Consider the following 21301-nt stretch of genomic DNA (forward strand, 5'->3'; position numbering starts at 1 on the left):
GTACTGGTCTGATAAATTTTCACCACAGTACATGAGGGTAATTTTGGTTTTTAAAGATTGCTGTATTGCAAAAAATTGCAAAAAATGACAAATATAAAATATAAATGACAAATATAAAAATAGGTATCAAGGGATAACATATATATATATAATACAGTGGAATTGTTTGCTGGCTCCAGGAGAAGGAAGGGAAGAGGAGTTGGAAAGAAAATGAATCTTGTAAACATGGAAAAATGTTATAAAAATTAAAGGAAAAATTATCTCATGCCATTTAGTGCATACATACAAATCATTAATCTCATTTTATGATTACAATAAATAATGTCTTATGATCTCCCTACACTTGAATCCCTCATCAATCTCTCAGAAAATGAACAGTATAATTCAGCATTGGTCTGCCAGTGACCAAGTCCAACACTCCCTTAACTACAACAGATTAAAGTCTTTTGGGATAAGAGCCCTTTTCACCTGCTTTCACCTCACTCACCTGGACAGTAGCTCCTGGGGCCTTTTTGCTCAAGCAGCCATGGTGCTTTCCCTTGCTGAAAACAAGAGGTAAAATATTCTCTAGGCACTGGAAGACCTGGGCATAAGAATGAAGAGATTTATATTAAGGGAAAGGGTCATGAAAGTAAGGTCTACAGAATGGCTTCTGTTGTATTCACTCTTCAGATATTTGCATGAGGGTGAATATCATTGAAAACATTTGCAATCAGAAAATTCCATCTTTACCTCCTATAATAGAAGAATATGTACATTCCGCAACCTCCATTACACAGAAATTAATGGTAGCTGGTAGTGAAGGGATAAGAGATCAGAACGTGGAATCAGAAAAGCAAATTTAATCCAGGCTCAGAGAGATGGTAAATGGGTGCTCTTGAGCATGTTATTTAAACTCTGTTTCCCTCATTTGCCTCAATTGTAAATTGAGGGCAATAAGAGTATCAAACTCACAGAAGTATTATGAAATTAATGATAATTATGAACAACTTTATCCAGTAGAGGACATAGAACAGATATTTTGAAATACTAATTCCTTTTCTTTCAATTCCCATCATCTAGAATTTGATTTGAGGGAAGAATGAAGGATTTAGAATAACCTTGCTAGACTAGGCAGAATTAACTGTGAACTAGTTTTATATTTTCTTTTTTTATTTCCATGTTGTTATGGAAATAACAGTCCCCTTACGTTTACTCTCTAAATGACTACTTGCATATGTCAAATGGGTTTTGTGAACTTTAAATTACTCCACTCTACTTAATATAACAAAAACAGGAATATCTACACCCATATTAAGGATTAAATACTTAGGAGGATGGCCTATGACATACATGTGCTAGCAAATCAGAAACAATTGACAGACGCCTGGGCTGTGCTAAGTCAAGCTTAAACTACCATTGGTACCTGTGAGACACAGGAAAATTATGTAAAAATGGTCTATATATTTCACATCACTTCCACTCTCGTCCACTTTTCGCGGAGAGTTGTCTCTGATTGACAACATGCTGAGCATCTTAGTGTCTTGGCACCATGGCGTGGTGGCAGCTATTGTCCAGTTTAATGATGAGTTTTCCTTGGTACTATACTGGGAGAAGCTTCTGCTTTGGTCTGTTCTTTCCATCAGTAATGCTTGGACATCCCCTTTATTTATTAAATGATTTTTCTCCTTAAAAGAATATAGTTCATCTTCATGGGTGGGTAATTCATGGTTATAAACTCAGTCTCTATGCCTTTGAAGAGTATCATATTCCAAGCATTTTGATCCTTTAATACAGAACTCCTCAGATCCTGCATAATTAACACTGGGGCTCCATGAGATACCAATTGTTTCTAACTGGCTTAGTGCTATACTATCTCCTTAGCATAAAAGTTCTTATATTGGGCTATAATATTCTTGGGAGTTGTCATATAGGGATTGACTGCAGGAGGTGATCTGAGGATTCTTTCCATTTCACTTTTAACCCATGATCAGAGAATATTGAAGCAGTTCTCTTTGATAATTCTATAGAATATGACATCTAGGCCATTATGGGTGGAGGGATAATCTAATAAATCTTAGATTGTCTTTCTTGGATCTATTTTCAGGGTTAGGTGTTTTTTTCAGTCAGATATTTCATATTTTCTTCTCTTATTAAATTCTTTTGATTTTCCTTTATTGTTTCTTGATGTCTCATGAAGTCATTAGTTTCTATATGCTCAATTCTAATTTTAAAAGGAGGATTTTCTTTCATGACCTTTTGATCCTCCTTGTTCATTTGGTCCATTTTACTTTTCCAGGAACTTTTTTATATTGGATTTTTTTGCCCTTTTTTTACAGGCACTCAACACTTAAAAAAAAAAACCCTTTATTAGATTTTTATGCTTCTTTTACTACTTAACCAAATTTGCTTTTTCAGCTCTTTTCTTTTTGCAATACTTGCATTTATTTACCACATTTTTCCTCCACTTCACTCATTTCACTTTTGAATTCCTTTTTGAACTCTTCAAGCACCTGAGACTTATTACAATTATTAATTGATGTTTTCCATGGGAAGGCTTTTATATGCTAATCCCCAGCTCAGCATGCGCTTTGTTCTTTGCCTCTTCAGATATTTTCAATGGTTAGATTTGTCTTTTGCTATTAAATGCTGTACATCTAGCTTGGAATAAAGACAGTCCATTAATGGCAGATTCAGAGTCAACAGTGAAAATGACACTTACCCACACAGAGTAGATTTTGCACATTCTCCAGCATAACCTCTAGATACAATTCCTTCTGAGAATGGTCCAATAGGCACCACTCCTCCTGGGTGAAGTCCACAGCCACATCCTTTAATGTTAATGAGCCCTAAGATGACAAAAGTTACAAGATTTAGGATTTAAGCTTCAGAATTAATCTACTAAAACCCTCATCCACTGACTGGAGAAAACTAAAGTATAGAAAGCTTTTATCTAAACTCCTAACCTTGAAGTGTGTCAGAGTCAGCTCTGGAGACCAGTCATTCAGAACCCAAAAGAATAATCACAAAATCATTTTATGTCTAAAGTGGGAATTATGTTGTGAAGAGTAAAACCTGGAGAAGTATCTGACTCTGAAATGATTTTCCCTGTGGCATCAGGGAGATGGGAAGTGCTCTCTGAGTGAGATGAGAGATAGAGAGGGTGATCTGAAATTCCTCCTCATCACAAAAGACAGAAATGATCTGGTAAGAACTTTTCTTACAACAGTTTCTGAGGAGGTAAAATATACTGTGCATCCTGGGGGGAAAATGTTACCAATGATCAATGAGGAGAAAACAAAGAAAAAGGAATTCTCTACCTAAGTTCCTAAAAGTCTGAACTATTCTTATCTACATGAAAGAATCAAGAGGAGTCCATTAAGTTATATGGGATCAGACTAATTCTAGCTCAGTCATATACTAAAATCAGAATTTGAGGAACCACTGGGTATGATGTGCCATAGCCAAAACATTTTGTCTTTGCTTCATGATAATTTTGTTAGTGGAATATTGTCAGTCATTTTATATTTAGTTACATAGTAAGAAGAGTAAGCTTGATGAGGAAAAGGAAGGTGTTCATCTTTTTAAAATTTTTTAGTGATTAAATTATTCAAAAGAAAGATATTAACAGTGTAATGACTAGAATTCTCAAGAGAGAGAATTTATTCAATTGAAACAACTAATTGACTGGTCATTTAATGTGGCCATTTGACACTCTCCAAAATCTAAAAGAAATGGGTAGGATGAGCTAACATAATAAAAATTATGATCCAACTTGTGTCATAACAATCAAACTACCAAAACACTTTTTAATAAATTAGAAAAAATTATACTAAATTTTATATGGAAGAAAGTAATGATCAAGAATATCAATGGAAATGATGAAAAAAAATGTGAAGGATGGTGGTCTAGATATAAAAGCAGTGATCATCAAAACGATGTTACTTGCTTAGAGACAGAATGGCAGATGAATGGAATTAACCAGGGGTAAATGACTTAACAGATAGAAAAATAGTAGACTCATTAATTACCACTGAGGAGGGGAACTTAGGAGACCTTAACTCCTCCTTCATTACAATTCTGACCATTGTGAAAGATGTTGCTCTAGTAATTCTGGAAATTTTCAGAAGAAATCTTTGCTCTCCACACATGTCCTCCCAGAAAGATGGGAGTCACTCCATCTAAGGATGTAAGTAGGATGGTGCTGAGCTGCAGCCTATTCCAGGGTACCAACACCAATACATCCCTGCTCAATTGAGCCAAAGTGGCTGCTGATGTCCCATAGCATCTGTGGTCCCTTTACAGGGAGCCTAACATTGTCTACATTATCTGTTCCCTGGAAGAGAGCTTGCCAGGGTTCAATTCATTCCTGTAAAGATGATATTCAGATTTGCTTATCTGATGTTTTTGATCCTATACTTTAAACTGATACCTTCAAATTGTGAACCGTGGCAGGTTCCTAATTCGAGGGGAACCTCCTGCTCTGAATGTTGTCACAGTCATGGCAGATTTCTGTTCCCCCCAGCCAGCTACTGTAATGGCTTCCTTAGTAAGTAAAAGCACTGAAAAGCTCCTATTATACGGATTCCTGTCCCTTGAGATGTGACAGCTCAGGGTGGATAAATGAATGACAGCAGGTCGCCCTGTCTGTCTGGAAACTGGGCCAGCTCCGAGGCAAAGGCTAAGGAGGCAGAGAAAACCCCCACAACACAGTAGATGTGGGGTAAGACAGGGTGGACTCTGGACCTTATCCTGAGGACAAAGAGTGATGGCACCTCTGGTGGTCTGGCAAGGATACAGGTTTGAGTTCTGCTGGTTTCTATCCTGGGGGACCTTGGCGAGGGCTCACAATGGGGCTACAGGCACCTGGGAAGGGGACCTTGAGGTCCTGGGAGCCATTCCTCCTAGGGAATGCTTGGGCCAGACTGTGTTCCTTCAGGGAGTGGAAACCCTAGGCAGAGGGACCTCCTCTTTGGATACCTGTGGGGAATTAGAGAAGGGGAGGGCTCATAGGAGCTCCCAGTGCCCTTCCCCTGGACTCAGAGGAGTCTCCCCAAGAGGGTGCCTCAGCTTTCAAAAAGACCTTTATAATAATTTAAATTTAACTTCATTATTAAATTGCCTGCAGTTCTACTTCCTGTCTTTAGATGGTGCTACCCTAGAGCGTCTTGGCTACTGGCTAGTGTTTAGGGTCTTACAAGGCAAGAAGGCAGGGTGTCCTAAAGGCTAGGAAGAAAAAAATGGTGTGGGAGCGGATAAATGATAATTTGCTACCCTTTCAATGGAGTGGCAGAAAAGCCTTAACCTGATGTCAAAAGGAGGGGAGGAATGTTTGAGAGGGGAAAAATAAATAAAACAAACACACAAACAAAAAGGCTTTTTACTCAAGGCAAAATAAAACACTTTTTCTTGTGGGCAACACCACTACTTCCCCCCCTCCCCCATTCAAGGGTACAGCCTGAGGAGCAGCCTGGGTCTACAGTGTAGGGGCTGGGCACTAGCTCTGAGGTGCCTGGACTCTGAGGCTTTGCTGGGAAAGGCATAGCGGGGACCTGCTCCAGTGACCTTGCCTAAGAGGGCAAAAGGCTCAGGTGGAGAACACAGGCTGTGTGCAGGGTTCTCTGCTGGGATTTTTCCCTATTAGACCCTGAAATGCTTCTCAGGGTTAAAGGAGCAGCTTTAGGGATCTTTCTTTTACTTTCCCAAGGCCCCCCCCTCACCCCCTAGGGTAATGCTAGAGGTATGAGCGGGTTCGAAAAGAGCCTTAAAAAAAAAGAAAAAAATGGACTCCCAGGAGCAAGATACTCTTCTTTAGAGAGCTAGAATTGCTGAGATTTGGGTTATACCTGGTTATGGGGTCAGGGAATCAGAGCAAAATTCCCCAAACCTGGCTTTTCTTGGGGGTGTAGAGGAGGAGAGAAAACTAAAAGCTAAGCTTGTTAACCTTCCCTAATATTTAACTGCTTCTCACCAATCCAGAGTTCTGGGCTGGAACGTAGACGATTTGGTTGACCCCTTTTCACCAGGTAGTTCCCTGTGAGGGCAGGCTGACTGTTGCTAAAACCCAGCTTACCAGGCAGCAGTAAGGTGATGGGTCAGGGCTCTACTCAACTGTTCTCAGATGACCGGAAAAGGGGATTGGAATTCCCCTGTCCACACGCAACTTCTGGGGAATCAGCAGTGGTCAGGAGGCAACAGCAGCACAGTTTATCCATAGAAGGGAGGGACTTGCAAAGGACTTTACAGTATCAGACCAAAGGCTGCAGCTATGAGGCTAATGTGCCCTTTTGTCTATTTCTAACTGCTCGACAACCTTAGGAGGAAGAGTTCTGAACTCCAGAGTTACCTTCTATCAAACTGACTTAAGGATAGCTTTAGAGAGTAAAAAGTGAAGAAAGTGAAAGTCCTGATCCAACTTTGTGGTCAGTGAAATTGTAATATTTAAAGTTAAATCATGAGGTTATTAGTAGCTTTATTATACCAAGATAGGAAACATTTTCTACTTCCCTCTTATATTTTTTCATTTGCAATATTTATATTACATTGAATTTTTAAGAGCTACTAACAGATTTTTTGCCTGAAGTTAATTATTTTTATAAACGACGACCACAACAACTTTTTAAAATTTTTATATTTAGTCAAACCAATTCTAAATCTTACACTGGCAAGAGAACTCCTATGTATGAAAGCCTTTCCACATTATTTGCATTCATAAGGTCTCTCTCCAGCTAGCTTGCACTCGCTGATGTTCAGCAAGAAGGGCCCTCTACCTAAAAGCCTTTCCAGGGGGTAGGTCAGGGGTTCAGTGGATAGAAAAGTAGGCCTAGAGATGGGAGTTACTGGATTCAAATCTGGCCTCAGACAATCCCCATCTGTGTGACCTTGGGCAAGTCATTTAACTCCCATTGCCTAGCCCTCACCACTCTTCTACCTTGAAACAAATACACAGTATTAACTCCAAGATGGAAGGTATGGGCTTAAAAAATAAATGAATAAGGATAGTAATACTGTTTACATTCAGTAAGGATTGTAAGTGAGTGTTATTATATTGATGGTTAAGGATGTCCTAAAGGGAGCTTGTTGTGAAAGGCAGCAGAGTGCTGTGAGATAGGCGCCTTGATGGGTTGACTCCTATTCTCCTTCACTCCTGCTAAGTGTTGCTGTCAGGGGTGCTACATTGGAAATAGGGGATCCCCTGTTACATGAGGGTGATGGGAAGTTGAAAGGAGATCTCCCATATCAGATGAAGTGATGGCTATCCCCAAATTCCCTGGCAGGGAGAGATCAGAGAAATACACTTCCCCTTAGTCCCTTGACTCAGCAGGGAAACATCTGGATTAACACTCTCCTGAGGCTGATCTATAGCTTCAGCAAATTACCTTTCCTTACTTTAGGAGATAAACCAAAAGAAATATCTGACTGCAATTAAGAAAGGATAATAGGGGGCAGCTGTGATTTCTGAATCTCCATCTTGATTGGTCTAGCACCCAAATCTATGCACACCCACACTACACAGGTATGTGCTAGTCAATGACAAATCTGAAATAAATAACTGCCCACCTGGGCTGTCCTAAGCCAAGCTTGAGCCACCATTGCCACGTGTGAGGCACAAGAAGTGAGGTAGGGAACAGCCTCTGGAATTCGCTCACTTCCTGGGGACAGGACTAGGCGCCAGTTTGTGCTAGGAGCTTGAGCAGGGAGGAGGCCTGAAGACAACTTTCCTTCAAATCCTTCAGATCTGTCACATGAATCAAGGACTGATTCTCTTCTCTTCTCTACCTTGGCCTTCAGGACTAAACTCTTCTCTACCTTGGCCTTCAGGCTCTTTCCTCCTATCTCCTTCTCTCCCTCTCCTTTTTCTTACTCCTGTTGTGATTAAACCACCATAAACTCCATTCTGACTTGAGTGTTTCATTTTAGGAATTTCATAGGTAAATTCCTTGGCGACCATAAATTAATATTATAGCATCTTTAAAGGTGATTTTTCACTATAACACAGCTGGGTAGACCAGTGGATGGAGAGCTAGGCCTAGAGATGGGAGGATCTGGGTTCAAATCTGACATCAGACACTCCACAGCTATGTGACCCTGGGCAAGTCACTTGATTCCCATTGCCTAGCCCTTACCACTATTCTGCCTTGGAACAAATAGACAATATTGAATCCAAGATGGAAGGTGAGGGTTTAAAAATAAAAAAAGAAAGGTTTAATAAGCATTGACAATAAGGCTTATACAAGGGTGGAAAAGAAGGATATGGGGTCCCTGGTATATCTTTGTACTACAAGGTCAGTTAAACAGACAGCTCTCAAGCTAAATCTGAGTTTCTCCTTCCCAAACCCAGCTAATCCCTTCACTCTTATTCTTAATACTATCGGGCTAAGGAATAGTCAGAACAGGTACAAAAGGCAAAGGGAGAGAGCCAGGCTCCAGAGCAGAGAGTCCATGCCTCTCCTTGGTCAGAAGAGTCTTGAAACTCTGCTGAGATGTTTCCTTGAAGGAACTACTTAGTAGCAGTGGTCTGAGGGCAATGCTCAGCTGAAACCTCTATTTGGCTCTTGGCAAGATCCCCAGCAGGGAAATGCTTCCTGCCTCTTTGGGATCTCCATTCAAAAGTCCAGAATGCTCTACAGAGCTTTGCCAAGTCTCTTCTCTCCCAGAATCCTCTGCTCCTTAAGGGTCTTTCTTGGTCTTTGCTGGTCAGGCCCACCTTTATATAACTCAACTAAACAACCCACACTACCAGCAACTGAACCCCAAGGCCCAACTCATGCCCAGCAGCCAACTTTCCCTGAACTGCCAGCCTTAACTGCACAACCCACTGTGAGCCACTGACTCTCCAGTCATCAACTGACAGTCTGCAACTCACCCCCACTCAGCAGAATGCTCTGACTGAGACATCTTTCTGCCCCCTTGCCTCTTGAAGACAGAGGGAGAGATGAAGAAAACTCGTTTAACGCTATTCTGTCAACAGACATTTCCTGAAGTCTATTTCAGATACTGACTTAGGACCGAACATGGGCTGAATTTCTCTGCAGCTTCATCAAATTCACAGCCACTCTTTAGTTTTTTATTTACCTGCATATCAGAGTCACGGATTTCTCTCAAAATGCAGTCATGAGGAACCTCATTCATGTATCTTTGAGGTCCAGATCCTTCCACAAGAAGCCTCAGCTTTGTAGACATCTCTGTTACTTCAAAATTAGTCTCTGCCTCTGAAGAAAACAAATTATGATATAAACACAGAAGGAAGGAGGACAGACACACACATAGAGCTATATAAGTTCTTTCCTCTGATGGCAGAAAACAAAATGATTTTTATTCTATTTTCCCAGGCAAAAAAGTTTTATAAACTTAAACAAACAGAGCCAGTCTTTGGATACACCATTTGGTCTTATCTACTAGATGGATTTTAGAAATATTTTCGCACATAACAACAATGAAACCTCACAACAGACCTGTGACACAGGCAAGTCCAAGATACTCATCACACTTCCCAACTCATGTTCTGAGTTTGACTACAACTCAAACCCTGTGCCTGAGCATGCTCTGTCCTCCAGATTGGACAGTCTTTCTCCACTGCTCTTTATATCTTTCCTAAAAGTCAATTCATCTATTATTGCTATAATTTTGTGGATCTCAGGTATCCTTCCAGATATTCTGTTCTCATCATTTTGGATGCACTTTCATATGGTCATTCTTGGTAAATTTTGTATGCTAAGAAGAAAAAGAACTTCTTTCTTTTTAACTCTCATGCAGTAATTTTCAAAATGGAACAAATTTCCTCCTTCTCCCTATACATGCAAAGATATTATGCCATTCGATTTGGAATTAAGCCCAACCAGCTTTAAAAGAATGCATGCCCTTTGATCCAGCAACACCACTACTAGATCTTTATCCCAAAAGGATAATAAAAAAATGGTCATACAAAAATACTCATATCTCCACTTTTTGTGGGGTATAAAATTGGAAAATGAGGGGATATCCCTTGACTGAGAAATGACTAAACAAACTGTGGTAGATGATGGTGATATAATACTACTGTGCTGTAAGGAATGATGAATTGGAGGATTTCTATATGAACTGGAAGAACTTCCATGAACTGATGCAGAGTGAAATGAGCAGAACCAGGAGAACATTGAACACAGAAAGTGAAATTTTGTGGAATAATCCAATTTAGTGAACTTTGCTACTAGTAATAATGTAATGGCAGGACAATACTGAGGGACTCATGAGAAAGAATGCGATCCACATTGGGGGGAAGAACTGTGGGAGTAGAAGCACAGAAGAAAAGTATATAATTCATCACTTGTATATATGGGTACTATTCTAACAATATTATCTTTCATGATTATTTTAATAACATTAATCTTAAGATAAAAGTAAAAAATATAGTTTGTTTCATAAGAATTATAACATTAGCTAAAAAAATAAAATTTAGGTTGAAGTCAAATGGTGTTTATAGGAATTTTAACCTTAAGCCTACACCCCACGTTTACACAAGAAACTGCACTGATTTTATTAAATGTATACACTACATTTTTCAATTGAAGAATAAGGAAATCAGAAGGAGATTTCTGAGCAATTATATCAAATAATCGATCTTCATGGCAAGATGAGTTTTCACTAAAAGAAAATCAAATAAAATTTATGGGATGAAATATATTCTCTACATGAGAATCCTGGAAAACTTTCTGCTTTAAGCACCTGATTGGTAAGATTTGCCATTTCAGGGAAAAGCTTTTGGGACAGTCACTAACATTATTTTCAGTCTTGAGTTCAGTTATAATTGTCTGATGGGTTCTTAATCATGAAGCTGGTAATAAACCATTCCAGAGAAAAGACACAAATTACTCAAGAATATGATCTGGAACAGTTACAGATGGAGACTGTCTGGCAGATCTCAAGGGGGTGATTCTAAGCACATATTTGAGTAGAATCCCTTTGTGACTCATTTGAGAAGTTGTACTAATCTGTCCTGAGATCTGCTTTCTAAAAATATTTTAGCAGGAACATCTAAAGAATCTCTACCAGCAACAGGGAACCATTGAAGCAAATATACTAAAGAGGAGACCTATTCCTAATGTCTGATATGGTTTTAGAGCCTCAAAGAAGTACCTGGGACATCTGAAATATGAAATGGGGTTTCTCCACACTCAGAATGGACGACTATATTGTAAACAAGCCTGATATTAGTTAATGTTGTCAACTGCTACTGGATGACCTTTGCTTTCTGGATTACTCTCTCTATACACACATTTCTTCTGTTTACAAGCTGAGAGGATAAGCAGAAGATTGAAGACCATCATAGTAATACTGTAGGTCAAACCCACAACAAATGGTCTGATACTTATCTTCATTTCTCTAAGAAAAATAAATTTGTGTGATGAAACTTTCTGGTTTTCCTTGGTCTAATGATTTTTTGAACAACACTTGTGCTCTTTCATTTGATTCTTTGGAAGTTTTCTCCTGCTTTTATCTCGCTGACAACTAACTCTGCTTTGAGTGACCTGAACAATCACAATCTTCTGAAACTACCTCATTAAGAAATGAGATTTTTGCCCAGTCTGCAATATGATATTCTTCTTTCTGCTTTGGTGGCATAGAGACACACTTAAAGAAACCCCAGGGAGCAGCCAAGTGGCTCAGTGGATGGAGAGTCAGGTCTAGAGATGGGAGTTCCTGGGTTAAAATCTAGTCTGAAACATTTCCGAGCTGTGTGACCCTGGGCAAGTCACTTCACCCTCACTGTCTGACCCTTACTGCTCTTCTGCCTTGGTACTGATACACAGTATGTGGACTCCCATTAGGTTCTTCATTGGAAAAACGATATAACTCATGTTTTCTCTTTTACTGTCCTGCCCATGGTAAAGGATGCTGCTCTAGTAACTCTGGACATTTTCAGAAGACATCTTTGCCCTCACACAAGCCCTCCCAGACAGATGGGAGTCCCTCCCTCTAAGGACGGAAGCAGGAGGGTGCTGAGCCCTGAACCTCTGCAGCCTACTCTGGGCCACCAACAGCCACAGCATCCTGCTCAACTCAGCCTGCTGGCTGCTGGTGTCTCACAGCAGCTGCTGCCCATTGAAGGGAGCCCAGCATCCCCCACACTGCCTGTGCCCTGGAGGAGAGCTTGCCGGGTTCACTTCATTCCCGTAAAGCTGATCATCAGGTTTGCTTCTCTGACGTTTGTGGTCCTATACTGTAAACTGACACCTCCAAACTGGCCATGGCAGCTCCCTCATTCTCAGGGAGCCTCTCGTGCTCTGAAATGGTGTCACCGTCCTGGCAGGTTTCTGTCCTCCCTGACCAGCTCCTGTAACGGCTGCCTGAAGTCAGGGAAAGCATCCAGAAGCTCCAGTTCTAGGGATTCGGGTAACTAGAGATGTCACTCCAGGGTGGATGAATCAGTGGCAGCCCCTGGGCCTGTCTGGATGGAACCTGGGCTGCTCATTGAGGCAGGGGCTACTGAGGCTGGAAACCCCCAGAACACAGTGGATGTGGGGGCAGCCAGGGTGAACCCTTGATCTCAAGCAGTGATGGCGCCCCTGGAGGCCTGGCAAAGACACAGTTCTTAGTTTTACTGAATTCCAGCCTGGGGGAGCCTGGCTAGGACTGGGGGTGGGCTGCACTCACCTGGGAGGTGGGCCTTGGGATCCTGGGAGTTATTCCCTCTGGCTCTGGGGTCTCTGCTTGGGCCACACTGTGATCCTTCAGGGAGTGGGAGCCCCAAGGTGGGCAGAATTCCTCATTGGACAGAGGAGAACAGGGAGCCTCAGGCTTCGGAAGGGCCTTGGACAGGTCAGGAAGAAACTTCCTCACCTTCTCTGCCACCATCTTTGGCTTCATTCCATTCACAAACTGCATTGATGGATTGTGGGAGATTGGGGAGGGGTGCAGAGAGGTAGACGGGCATCAGGTTGGGGGGAGGAGAGCCTGTTGGCATTTCTTCTGTGCCCAAGATCAGGCTCCTTCCATGGCATGTGGGCACAGGAACCCCCACCCTCGCTGCCCCCCTGACAGGCTCACGTTGCCTACTTCTCCCATCGGGGCTGCGGACTCATTCGCTCCTCTGGGGGAGGGCAAAGCCCCGCCGTGGCTCCTGGTATAGACAGAGCCGCCCCGGCCTGAGCCAGGCACTTCCGTGTTTGTCCCTTTTCTGTGGTCCTTTCAAGTGATGGTCAGACAAGGACACACAGGGAGACTGCCCCTCCCCCCCACCACAAGCATTTCCACTTGGAAGCCGGGCTCCTGCCCCTCCTCTCTGCTTGCACATGCGCCTTCCCCGCCCCCACCTAAGCAATCTGAAACTGCACCACGGGAGTCTTCATGCAGCCCAGGAGTTGGGAGTAGAAAGTCTCAGTAGCCAAGGCAGGGGGCCAGGACCGCGCCTGCGCACTGACCACCTCTCAGCCTCACATAAAAAAATGGGTCAAAAAACCACAACTGTGAGTCTTCCAAGACCTGAGACTACGTACAAAAGATTCCCAGAATGCCTTGGAGATGCCATAGGGGGGGTGCCAAGATTTCTGTGAAGTCTGAAACAATGCTTTCTGGAATATGGCATAAGGATGGGGGAAGGGCAGGGGTTTACCTGAAAGTTAGAATTCTGGGTAATGGAGTCTGGCTTGAGTCCCTGGGTTTAGAGCCATGGTGGGGAAGGAGTTATACAAGAATTCCAGGAGTCCTGGAGGAGTGAGGCGGGGCCGGTACAGCCTCCTCCTCCCCACCCCAATTTCCCCTCCAGCGCAGCCCAGACTCTTCTTTAGTCTGCAAAATGCCTCAGGCGAAAGCCTGGTATATGCCAAAATCTCCTAATGGGTGTCTATTGAGTGAATGCTTTCCGAGGCCCGGTAGGTGGCGCTCAGATCCCCCAGTGGGACACACATACACACTCACAGACTCTCCCCTTCCCCCAGCACACTTTTTTACAGCCCCGCACACCACCTCAGCCAATCCCCACTTGTTGCACATGCGCACCTGCTTTCGGACACACTACCAGCCTCACTCACCCAGAAAGGGTACATCCGGGTCTTCCCCTTTCCCGGGAGTTACGGAGCAGAAAGTCTCAGCTGTCAGAGCAGGGAGCCCCAGGGAGCCCCGGCCTCCCACCCCACCGCCAGCACCACTGACTCCCTCCCCTCCTCCTCTCACCAAGCAAAGATCCTAAAAGCACAGCAGGAAACCTTCCAGGAGCTGAGACAGGCCAGATGAGTTCCCAGCATGCCGGGACGCTGCCCCGCTGGGGAGGAGCCGAGAATAGGAAGTCAGGGAACCGGCTCTCTGGGAAATGGAGTCCTCCTGTCTAGGCCAGTCCATGTAGAGGCTCGGTGGGGGTGGAGTCATACAGGAATTGTTCCCCAACCTAGGGGCCTGCAGCCTTCTCCCCCACCCCCATTTCCCCTTCCCGCCCACCTCTTCTGCTTCTTTAGACTGGAAGCTGCCTCAGGCTACAGCCTGGCACATAGCAGGTGCCTCATAAGTGTCTATTCAATGACTGATCAGTCAATGGATCTTTACTCTCCCAGGGCCTGTGGAGGTGGCTCTTGCATCCCGGTTCTGACATTGAAGGAACCTGAGGCAGAAGGCAGCAGCTGAAAGTCCAGACCCAGGGCCAGGCCGCCCCTCCCAGCTTTCCCACCTCCAGGGATCTCTCTGAACATTCTAATGCTCCTCCTTTGGGGGGACCCATGGGTCCCCCCAAGGAGAGGCCAACCCTCTCCCCAGGTGTACTTGACTCGGGGGCTGCCCATCTGGGCCTGGAACCCCCATGATCTGGGCTCAGACGTGGCCTCAGACACTGCCCAGTGTGGGGGAGCCTGGTCAAGGCCCTCCTTAGCCTTTGCCTCAGTTTACCTCACTGTGGAAGCCAAAGAATAAGAGGCTGAGCTGGGGCTGTGGGGAAGCTGGTCCACAGAGGATCTGGAGGGAAACAGAGCTGCTTCCTCAGGGTCTCCTGGGCCTCTGGGCCAGCTGAGGAGGGTCTCCATTAGCACCTCCCCCAGCCCACAAGGCCCAAAGACCCTTCAGAGGCCTGGGGGAGGCCCAGGAACCCCCTCCTGCCCTTTGGGAGGCCACAGAAGGCAGCAGCATCCACTGAGCCCAGGCTCTGAGCTCTGATGGACAGAGGACAGTCTGGGGGTGTCTGTGTGTCTGTCTGCAAAGCTGCTGGGCTCAGGCTGTTCAGACCAGGCTGCCTCTTCCCTACCCCTTTAGGGCTTTCTGGGCAGAGGCTGGGAGGCTTGGCCCTCTCCTCCTGTAGCCCATTGGACAGGGGAGGAAACTGAGGGAAGCAGGCTAAAGTGACTTGTCCAGGGTCCCACAGAGGGAGATCTCAGGCCTCCCTGACTCCAGGCCCTGAGTACTAGCAGGCACTGAGGGGCTAAAGGCCCTGGAAGGGCTTCTCTCCCTGCACAATTCTTCTTTTGCTGGCCTCAGGCCTGGGGCTGCTGCACTGAATTCACTCTGCTGTCTCTGGGGTTCAGGAGGGGAGAACACACAGGCCTGGACTGGGCATGACCTGCCCTCCCCTGGGATGGGGGTGTTGGGGGTCACCTGGGGCCTTCCCTGGACTCCAGAGTCTTCTTCCAGGTTTTGGGCCTGTCCAGGCTGAGCTGGGACACAGTCGTAAAGGGAGACCCAGAGGGGGAGGCCTCCAGACAGGTGACTGGGCCTGCCCTCATGGGAGGCAGCAAGGGAAGGTCCAGCACCCTCTTAGGGATCCTCTGAGGCCTGCCAGCCCCCAGGAGCCCAGTAGGAGCTCTTTCCTGCAGGCATCCCCAGGTTCAGCCCCAAGAAGCCTGGCTCCTGCCCTCCCCCAGCAGGGGCTTCCTGGCCTCCCCTCCTCCTCCTTGTCCCTCCCCAGCACAAGCCCTGCCTTCTCCCAGCTCTCCCCTGCCATGTTCCCCTTCTTGTTTAAGCCTCCCCTTCTGTGTCACAGTCAGGGCTGAGTCTGGACTCCAGAAGACCCAGAAGGGCTCCCAAGTGTCCCAGGACACATTTGCACCCAGAACCTCTGCTCTCCAGGCCAGGCTCTATCCTTGGGGCCATCTGGCTGCCCTGGACTCCACTTCTCCCCTGAGCTTTTCCCCCACATCCCTCCTGGTGCTTCCAGGCATTTCCCACCCTGCTTCTCCCCCCAGTCAGGGTTCCAGTCCCCCCTGCAGGCTGGGCCCCCCAACTTACCTCTCCTCCAGCCAGAAACGTCTCCGCCTGGGCCTGCCTCCATGCTGGCCTCCCTGTCCCTCTGTGCCTTGTCAGAGCCCATCCTGGTCCCCAGAATTTGTCTTCCAGAGGGCAGTGGGGGGCAGGGAGGCCCTTTGGGGGCACAACTTCCTGGGCTGGTGGGGCCCTCAGGGCATGGACGGCCCCCCATCCTCCAGGGACTGGAGCTGAGCAGGATGGGATCTGGGGCCTTGGCGGCTCCATGGGAGGGGAAAGGAGACCCATCCTGACCCCCCTTTTCTCATAGATGTCTCTCCTGGACCCCAGCCTTGGCTGGGATGCTAACAGCAGTCCCTGCAGACCAGGCCGTCCCATCTCCTCCTCTGCCATTCTGTCTCCAACTTGTTGATGGTTTCCTGAGAACGTTCATGAGCTGGAACGTGTTCTCTGAGCGTGCAGTGGAATTGGGGGGCCCCTGAACCCCCAAAGAGGCTCTAATAACAGCCACGAGACTTGCTAAGACGCCGGCAGAGACAAACGGCTTCGTTTGGAGAAAAGGGCCTTTGAGGGCCATCCCAGACCTCCATCACAGCCCGACGCGACACTCTTCTCCCTCTGTCCAGCCCCATAGAAGGGCGGCAGCGCCTGATTGTCTCCCGGACACGGCCCTACAGACCGCCGCGGCCCAGAGCTCCCAGGCTGGGGGGCCGCTCTAGGGCGGGGAGCAGGAACGCGTAGGGGACTGGAGAAGTGGGTCACACCCAAAGGCGGCTCTGAGAACCGCCCCGGAGTCTCCTCCCCCTGCAAAGCCCCCTGAAAGCTGTTCAGCCCTCGGGCTGCAGCCCAGTCAAACTGCCGCAATCCCTTCTGGGAGGCTGGATGGCCGCCGGATTCTCCGGGAGGGCATTTGTCTGGCGTCGGTGGCTTGAGCCGCCCCCATTTCTCTCTCAGTGAAGCTCTATTTAAGTGACGGTTTCCCCAGTCAGTTTTATTGTGGTGCTTAAAGAGGCTTTACTTGGACATGTTCAGGGTCCCCTTCATTTGCTCTGGGCACAAGGAGAGAGGAGGCTGGGGGGGACGAGGGACTCCGCGGCTCCCCCTAGCGGTGAGCAATAGGACCTTCCGGGGCTCAGTCAGCTCAGAAGCCTTTTTGACTGCGACTTCTTTTATGGCCAGGCTTAACCTGCTCTGTCCCTCCCTTGCCCCGCCCCGCCCCGCCCCAGCTGCCCTCAGAAGACATCCCTGTATCCCAAGGTCTCCGGGGTGGGGGTGGGGGTGTCTGGCCTCTGCAGCCTCCTCCAGGAATGAGGGCGACAGAAATAACAGTATTGATGGGTTCAGGGCCTTAGGATTGGCGCTCAGGGACTGGCGGCAACTTCGCCTGCTTCATGCACAGGCTCGTGTCTGGGACTAGATCCCTCCTGACAAACGGTGGGAGGAGGACCCGAGGTCCCCGAGGGGTGGAGGACAAGCCTAGGAAGGGCCCCTCAAGCCAGGGACCCTCCAAGCAAAGCCTTCTAGGAAGTGTTGGGGAGATCAAGCAAGGGGGTGCGGCCTGAATGGGGGCGGAGCTTAAGGACAGAGAGGCAGGGCTTAGCTGAGTGGGAGGGTCACCAGGAAGGTTTGGGCGGGGCATTGAGTTGTGGGTGGGGCTAAAGGTAAGATGGTTTTGGCCTAAGGATTACAGTAAAATTCCACTGGGTATTACATGTGTCCTTGATCAGAACCTATTTCCATGTTGTTGGTCTTTGTATTAGGGTGTTTATTTAGAGTCTATGTGATCAAGCAGTTATTTTTCTTCTGCGTTTCTGCTCCCACAGTTCTCTCTCGGGTTGTGGACAGCTTCTTTTTCCTAAGTCCCTCAGAATTGTCCTGAGTCACTGCATTTTTGCTGCTAGTAGAGAAGTCCATTACATTCTATTGTACCACAGTGTGTCAGTCTCTGTGTACAATGTTCTCCTGGTTCTGCTCCTTTCACTCTACATTTGTGATAGAGGCTGGCACTAGAGGAAAAGTGCCAGACTGAAGAATATGTGAAATTGATCACCTCGACAGGGGAGGGGCCCCAGGCGTGAAAGAGAAGACTCTGGCTGGGAGAGCAGTGAGGGTCTTTCAGTCTGGAGACATTGAAGATAGAAGGTGAGAAAAAGACTTTCTTCTGAGGGTTACCCAGTTTTCCTGCTGGTTATTGGAAATCTTTTCCCCCAACACTTCCCAATTGAGGGGACTTTCTGAAGAGAAGCCTGAGCAGACTTTACCTCAGCTCCTGTTGCCCCGGGTGAGTCAACCTGACTTTCTCTCAGGGGGCTCAGCCTGCAAAGGCCTGAGTTCCCTCCAAACTCGAGGAGGGAGGGGAAAGTGTTTAGATAGAGCCTGGAACCCCCTTTTCCTACCTTCCTTTTCCCATTCTTCCCTGCCCGTTATTTCCTTTTCTATTACCTGATTGAGTTAATATTAAAAGTTATCTGTTCCCCAAGCTAAGTATGAGTGAACAGATCAAGGGGAGACCTGTTGGTCTCAAGTAGTAAAGGGGGGACGAGCAAATTTGGGCGAGCAGCTTTTGCTAAGGAGGGAAGGCAGAAAGGGGGAAATCTTCAAACCCCCTCCCTTCTCTCTAAGCCAACCTGTAACATCTTCTGTCTCCCCTGAATCCCACTTTGAGAAGGGGGTTCTCCTCTCATTCCTCCTTATCCATACTGAAATTCCAACCTTCCTATGGGGGCACAAAACTTCTCTTTTATTTTTTTAAAGACAGATGGCACCCTGGATTTAAAAGAACCCCACTTATTAATAAAAGGAAAAAAAGCATTAGTGATCAACTGTGACCAACTGTCAGTTGTGAAGTTGTTGTCAATTACAACGCCTGAGACAAGCAGCCTTTGTCACTGACTCTTCCTAGCAGTTTCCACACAGGATCAAAAAGATCTTGATTCCTTGTTGGGGGGAGAACAAGTCAGTTACCAACTGCCACTCTGGTCAGTATTATAAAAAGGAGGCTGTAGCCAGCCTGTCAGTGATAGGATCTAGCCATCTTGGATCCTATCTAGCTAGAAGCAAGGCTTGTGGGGACAACAACCATTTTCTAACTTTTAACTCCTGGCAGTTAGAAACTAAAAAAGATCTAATGGGAAACATGTTACAACTAATACTTTGGTCTTCTGTGCTATGAGTAATTGCCATTTATTGGGGCTACTACATAATTTATAATGCAGTGGAAGGGATGATACACAATGTTCTGGGGACATTAACCAATATGACTATGGGATGGACACAGTTGCCAGTGATTTATCTAGATGTAAATTACCTCTAGCACATCATACCCCAAGTCTATTTTGTGTTCATGGTAGTGACTGATATCTTAAAGAATATCAAAGCTTTTGCCAACCTGATCTTCCAAAAGAAAATTGCATATGCTCTAGTCATTCATAAAAGTTTAGAGACATTATTTGGTCAGATCTCTCTTAGATGAGTGAGATGTACCAGGGTAACATGCAGAGAAAAGAAAGCATGAGGAAGGGAACCGACAAGGAGACTGGGGACATGACGGGGCAGAGGAATAAGGACAATGTAGTTACTAATACTAATACCGTGGAACCATTAGGTGCAGTAGGGGGAAATAAACTTGCCAATAACAACAAGGCACCAATTAATGCATCTGCTAACAATCTTGCAAATACATCAAAGTCTCAAAAAATTATACCTTTGCGTGATATAGCTAAGGTCACTGATAACTCTGGTATTTTATATGCAAAGGTTCATAAGTCATTCACCAGCCATGACTTGAGAGTCTTTACGCAAACGTATGCCTAAATTTTTATTAGAGCCTCATCTCACATTTAAAGAACGGAAGAGAGCATTTCGCCTCTATGAACCTGATTTTGAGGATGTAGAAATTCTTTTATCTGAACTTTTTACACCCCAGGAACATAAAAATTTTATTGAGCAAACTAGAAAAGATTCTTCACTCATAAGCTAGCCAGAAGTATTTGACGATCTGGATTTTTCAAATCCAAGATCAATGACTTAACTAAGAAAATGCCATGAAAATCTATTGCAGGGAATGAAGCAATTGTAAGGAATATCCAATGCATGGGGAAAATTTGACAGATCATCCGAAGAAAAAAATGAACACCCAAGCACATTTATTGATCACCTTATTGAAAAAATTGAGGGGCTGTTAGGTTTTAACCCTAATTCAAAAGATTCGGAAGCACATGTGAGGAGACAATTTCTCAAGCACTGTGATAAGCACTTGAGAGATTTCTTCAGGAATTATTACCCTAAGTTTGACACCATCTCACTTAATGAACTTAGAGACACTGACACCTATCTTCATGATAACGAAGTAGATCAAGAAAAAGAAAAGGACGATCTAAAGAAAGCTCCAAGAGACCTTTGAAATATTAAGGCAGAAAGAATTAGAGGAGGTTAAGAACCTGGATACAATGAAGACATTTAACAGACAAACCACACGATATAGACAGACACCCCCAAAGTCAACAGAGGGTGCAAAGTGATACCAGGATTTCTTTTTGTGTTCCTGTCAAGGACACATATTAAGAAACTGCCCAATGAAACATCGCTATGAACAGAGCCAAAATAAGAGAGATGGGAAAGGTCAAAATGCATATTATCAGGGACAAGTATATAATAACAAAAACTATGGGAGACATGACTCTAATAGCAAGCAATGTTGCTCTGTTGTGGTGAAAAATCACCTTTAAAGATTGTTATAATATTAATTTATGGTCGCCAAGGAATTTACTTATGAAATTCCTAAAATGAAACACTCAAGTCAGAATGGAGTTTATGGTGATTTAATCACAATGGGAGTAAGAAAAAAGGACAGGGAGTGAAGGAGAGAGGAGGAAAAGGAAAAAGGTTAATTCAACCTTCTGACAGAGCCAGAGGGAGTTTAGGCCTGAAGGTCAAGGTAGAAAGGAGAATCAGTCCTTGACTCACATGACTGATCTGAAGGAAAGCTGTCTGCGGGCCTCCTCTCTGCTCAAATTCCTAGCACGAACTGGCGCCTAGCTCTCTCCACAGGAAGTGAGCAAATTCCAGAGGCTGTTCCCTACCTCACTTCATGTGCCTCACAAGTGCCAATGGTGACTCAAGCTTGGCTTAGGACAGCCCAGGTGGGCAGTTATTTATTTCTGAT

At 45.4% G+C, this 21301-nt stretch overlaps 2 protein-coding genes across 3 annotated transcripts in view; both read right to left on the minus strand.

Annotated features, from left to right (window-relative positions):
* The window catches only part of LOC130458167 (zinc finger protein 570-like), a 60183-nt gene extending 46107 nt beyond the window's left edge, over positions 1-14076 (minus strand). Inside the window, exon 1 of the mRNA XM_056821305.1 lies at positions 12613-14076. The gene's annotated coding sequence lies outside the window, so the exon portion shown is untranslated. The remainder of the gene's footprint in view (positions 1-12612) is intronic.
* The window catches only part of LOC130458166 (zinc finger protein 14 homolog), a 64458-nt gene that overhangs the window by 14393 nt on the left and 28764 nt on the right, over positions 1-21301 (minus strand). The window contains exons 1-4 of one of the 2 annotated variants that reach the window (XM_056821302.1): positions 14131-14366; positions 9055-9191; positions 2702-2828; positions 488-583 (exon numbers count right to left, since the gene is read on the minus strand). In XM_056821302.1, the coding sequence (XP_056677280.1) occupies positions 488-583; positions 2702-2828; positions 9055-9162 (331 nt within the window). In that variant the 5' untranslated portion in view covers positions 9163-9191; positions 14131-14366. Of the gene's footprint in view, positions 1-487; positions 584-2701; positions 2829-9054; positions 9192-14130; positions 14367-21301 lie in introns of those variants that run through there. The other variant, XM_056821303.1, reaches the window with a different exon arrangement.

Source organism: Monodelphis domestica, chromosome 3 (assembly GCF_027887165.1).
Source record: "Monodelphis domestica isolate mMonDom1 chromosome 3, mMonDom1.pri, whole genome shotgun sequence".
Taxonomy (NCBI): domain Eukaryota; kingdom Metazoa; phylum Chordata; class Mammalia; order Didelphimorphia; family Didelphidae; genus Monodelphis; species Monodelphis domestica.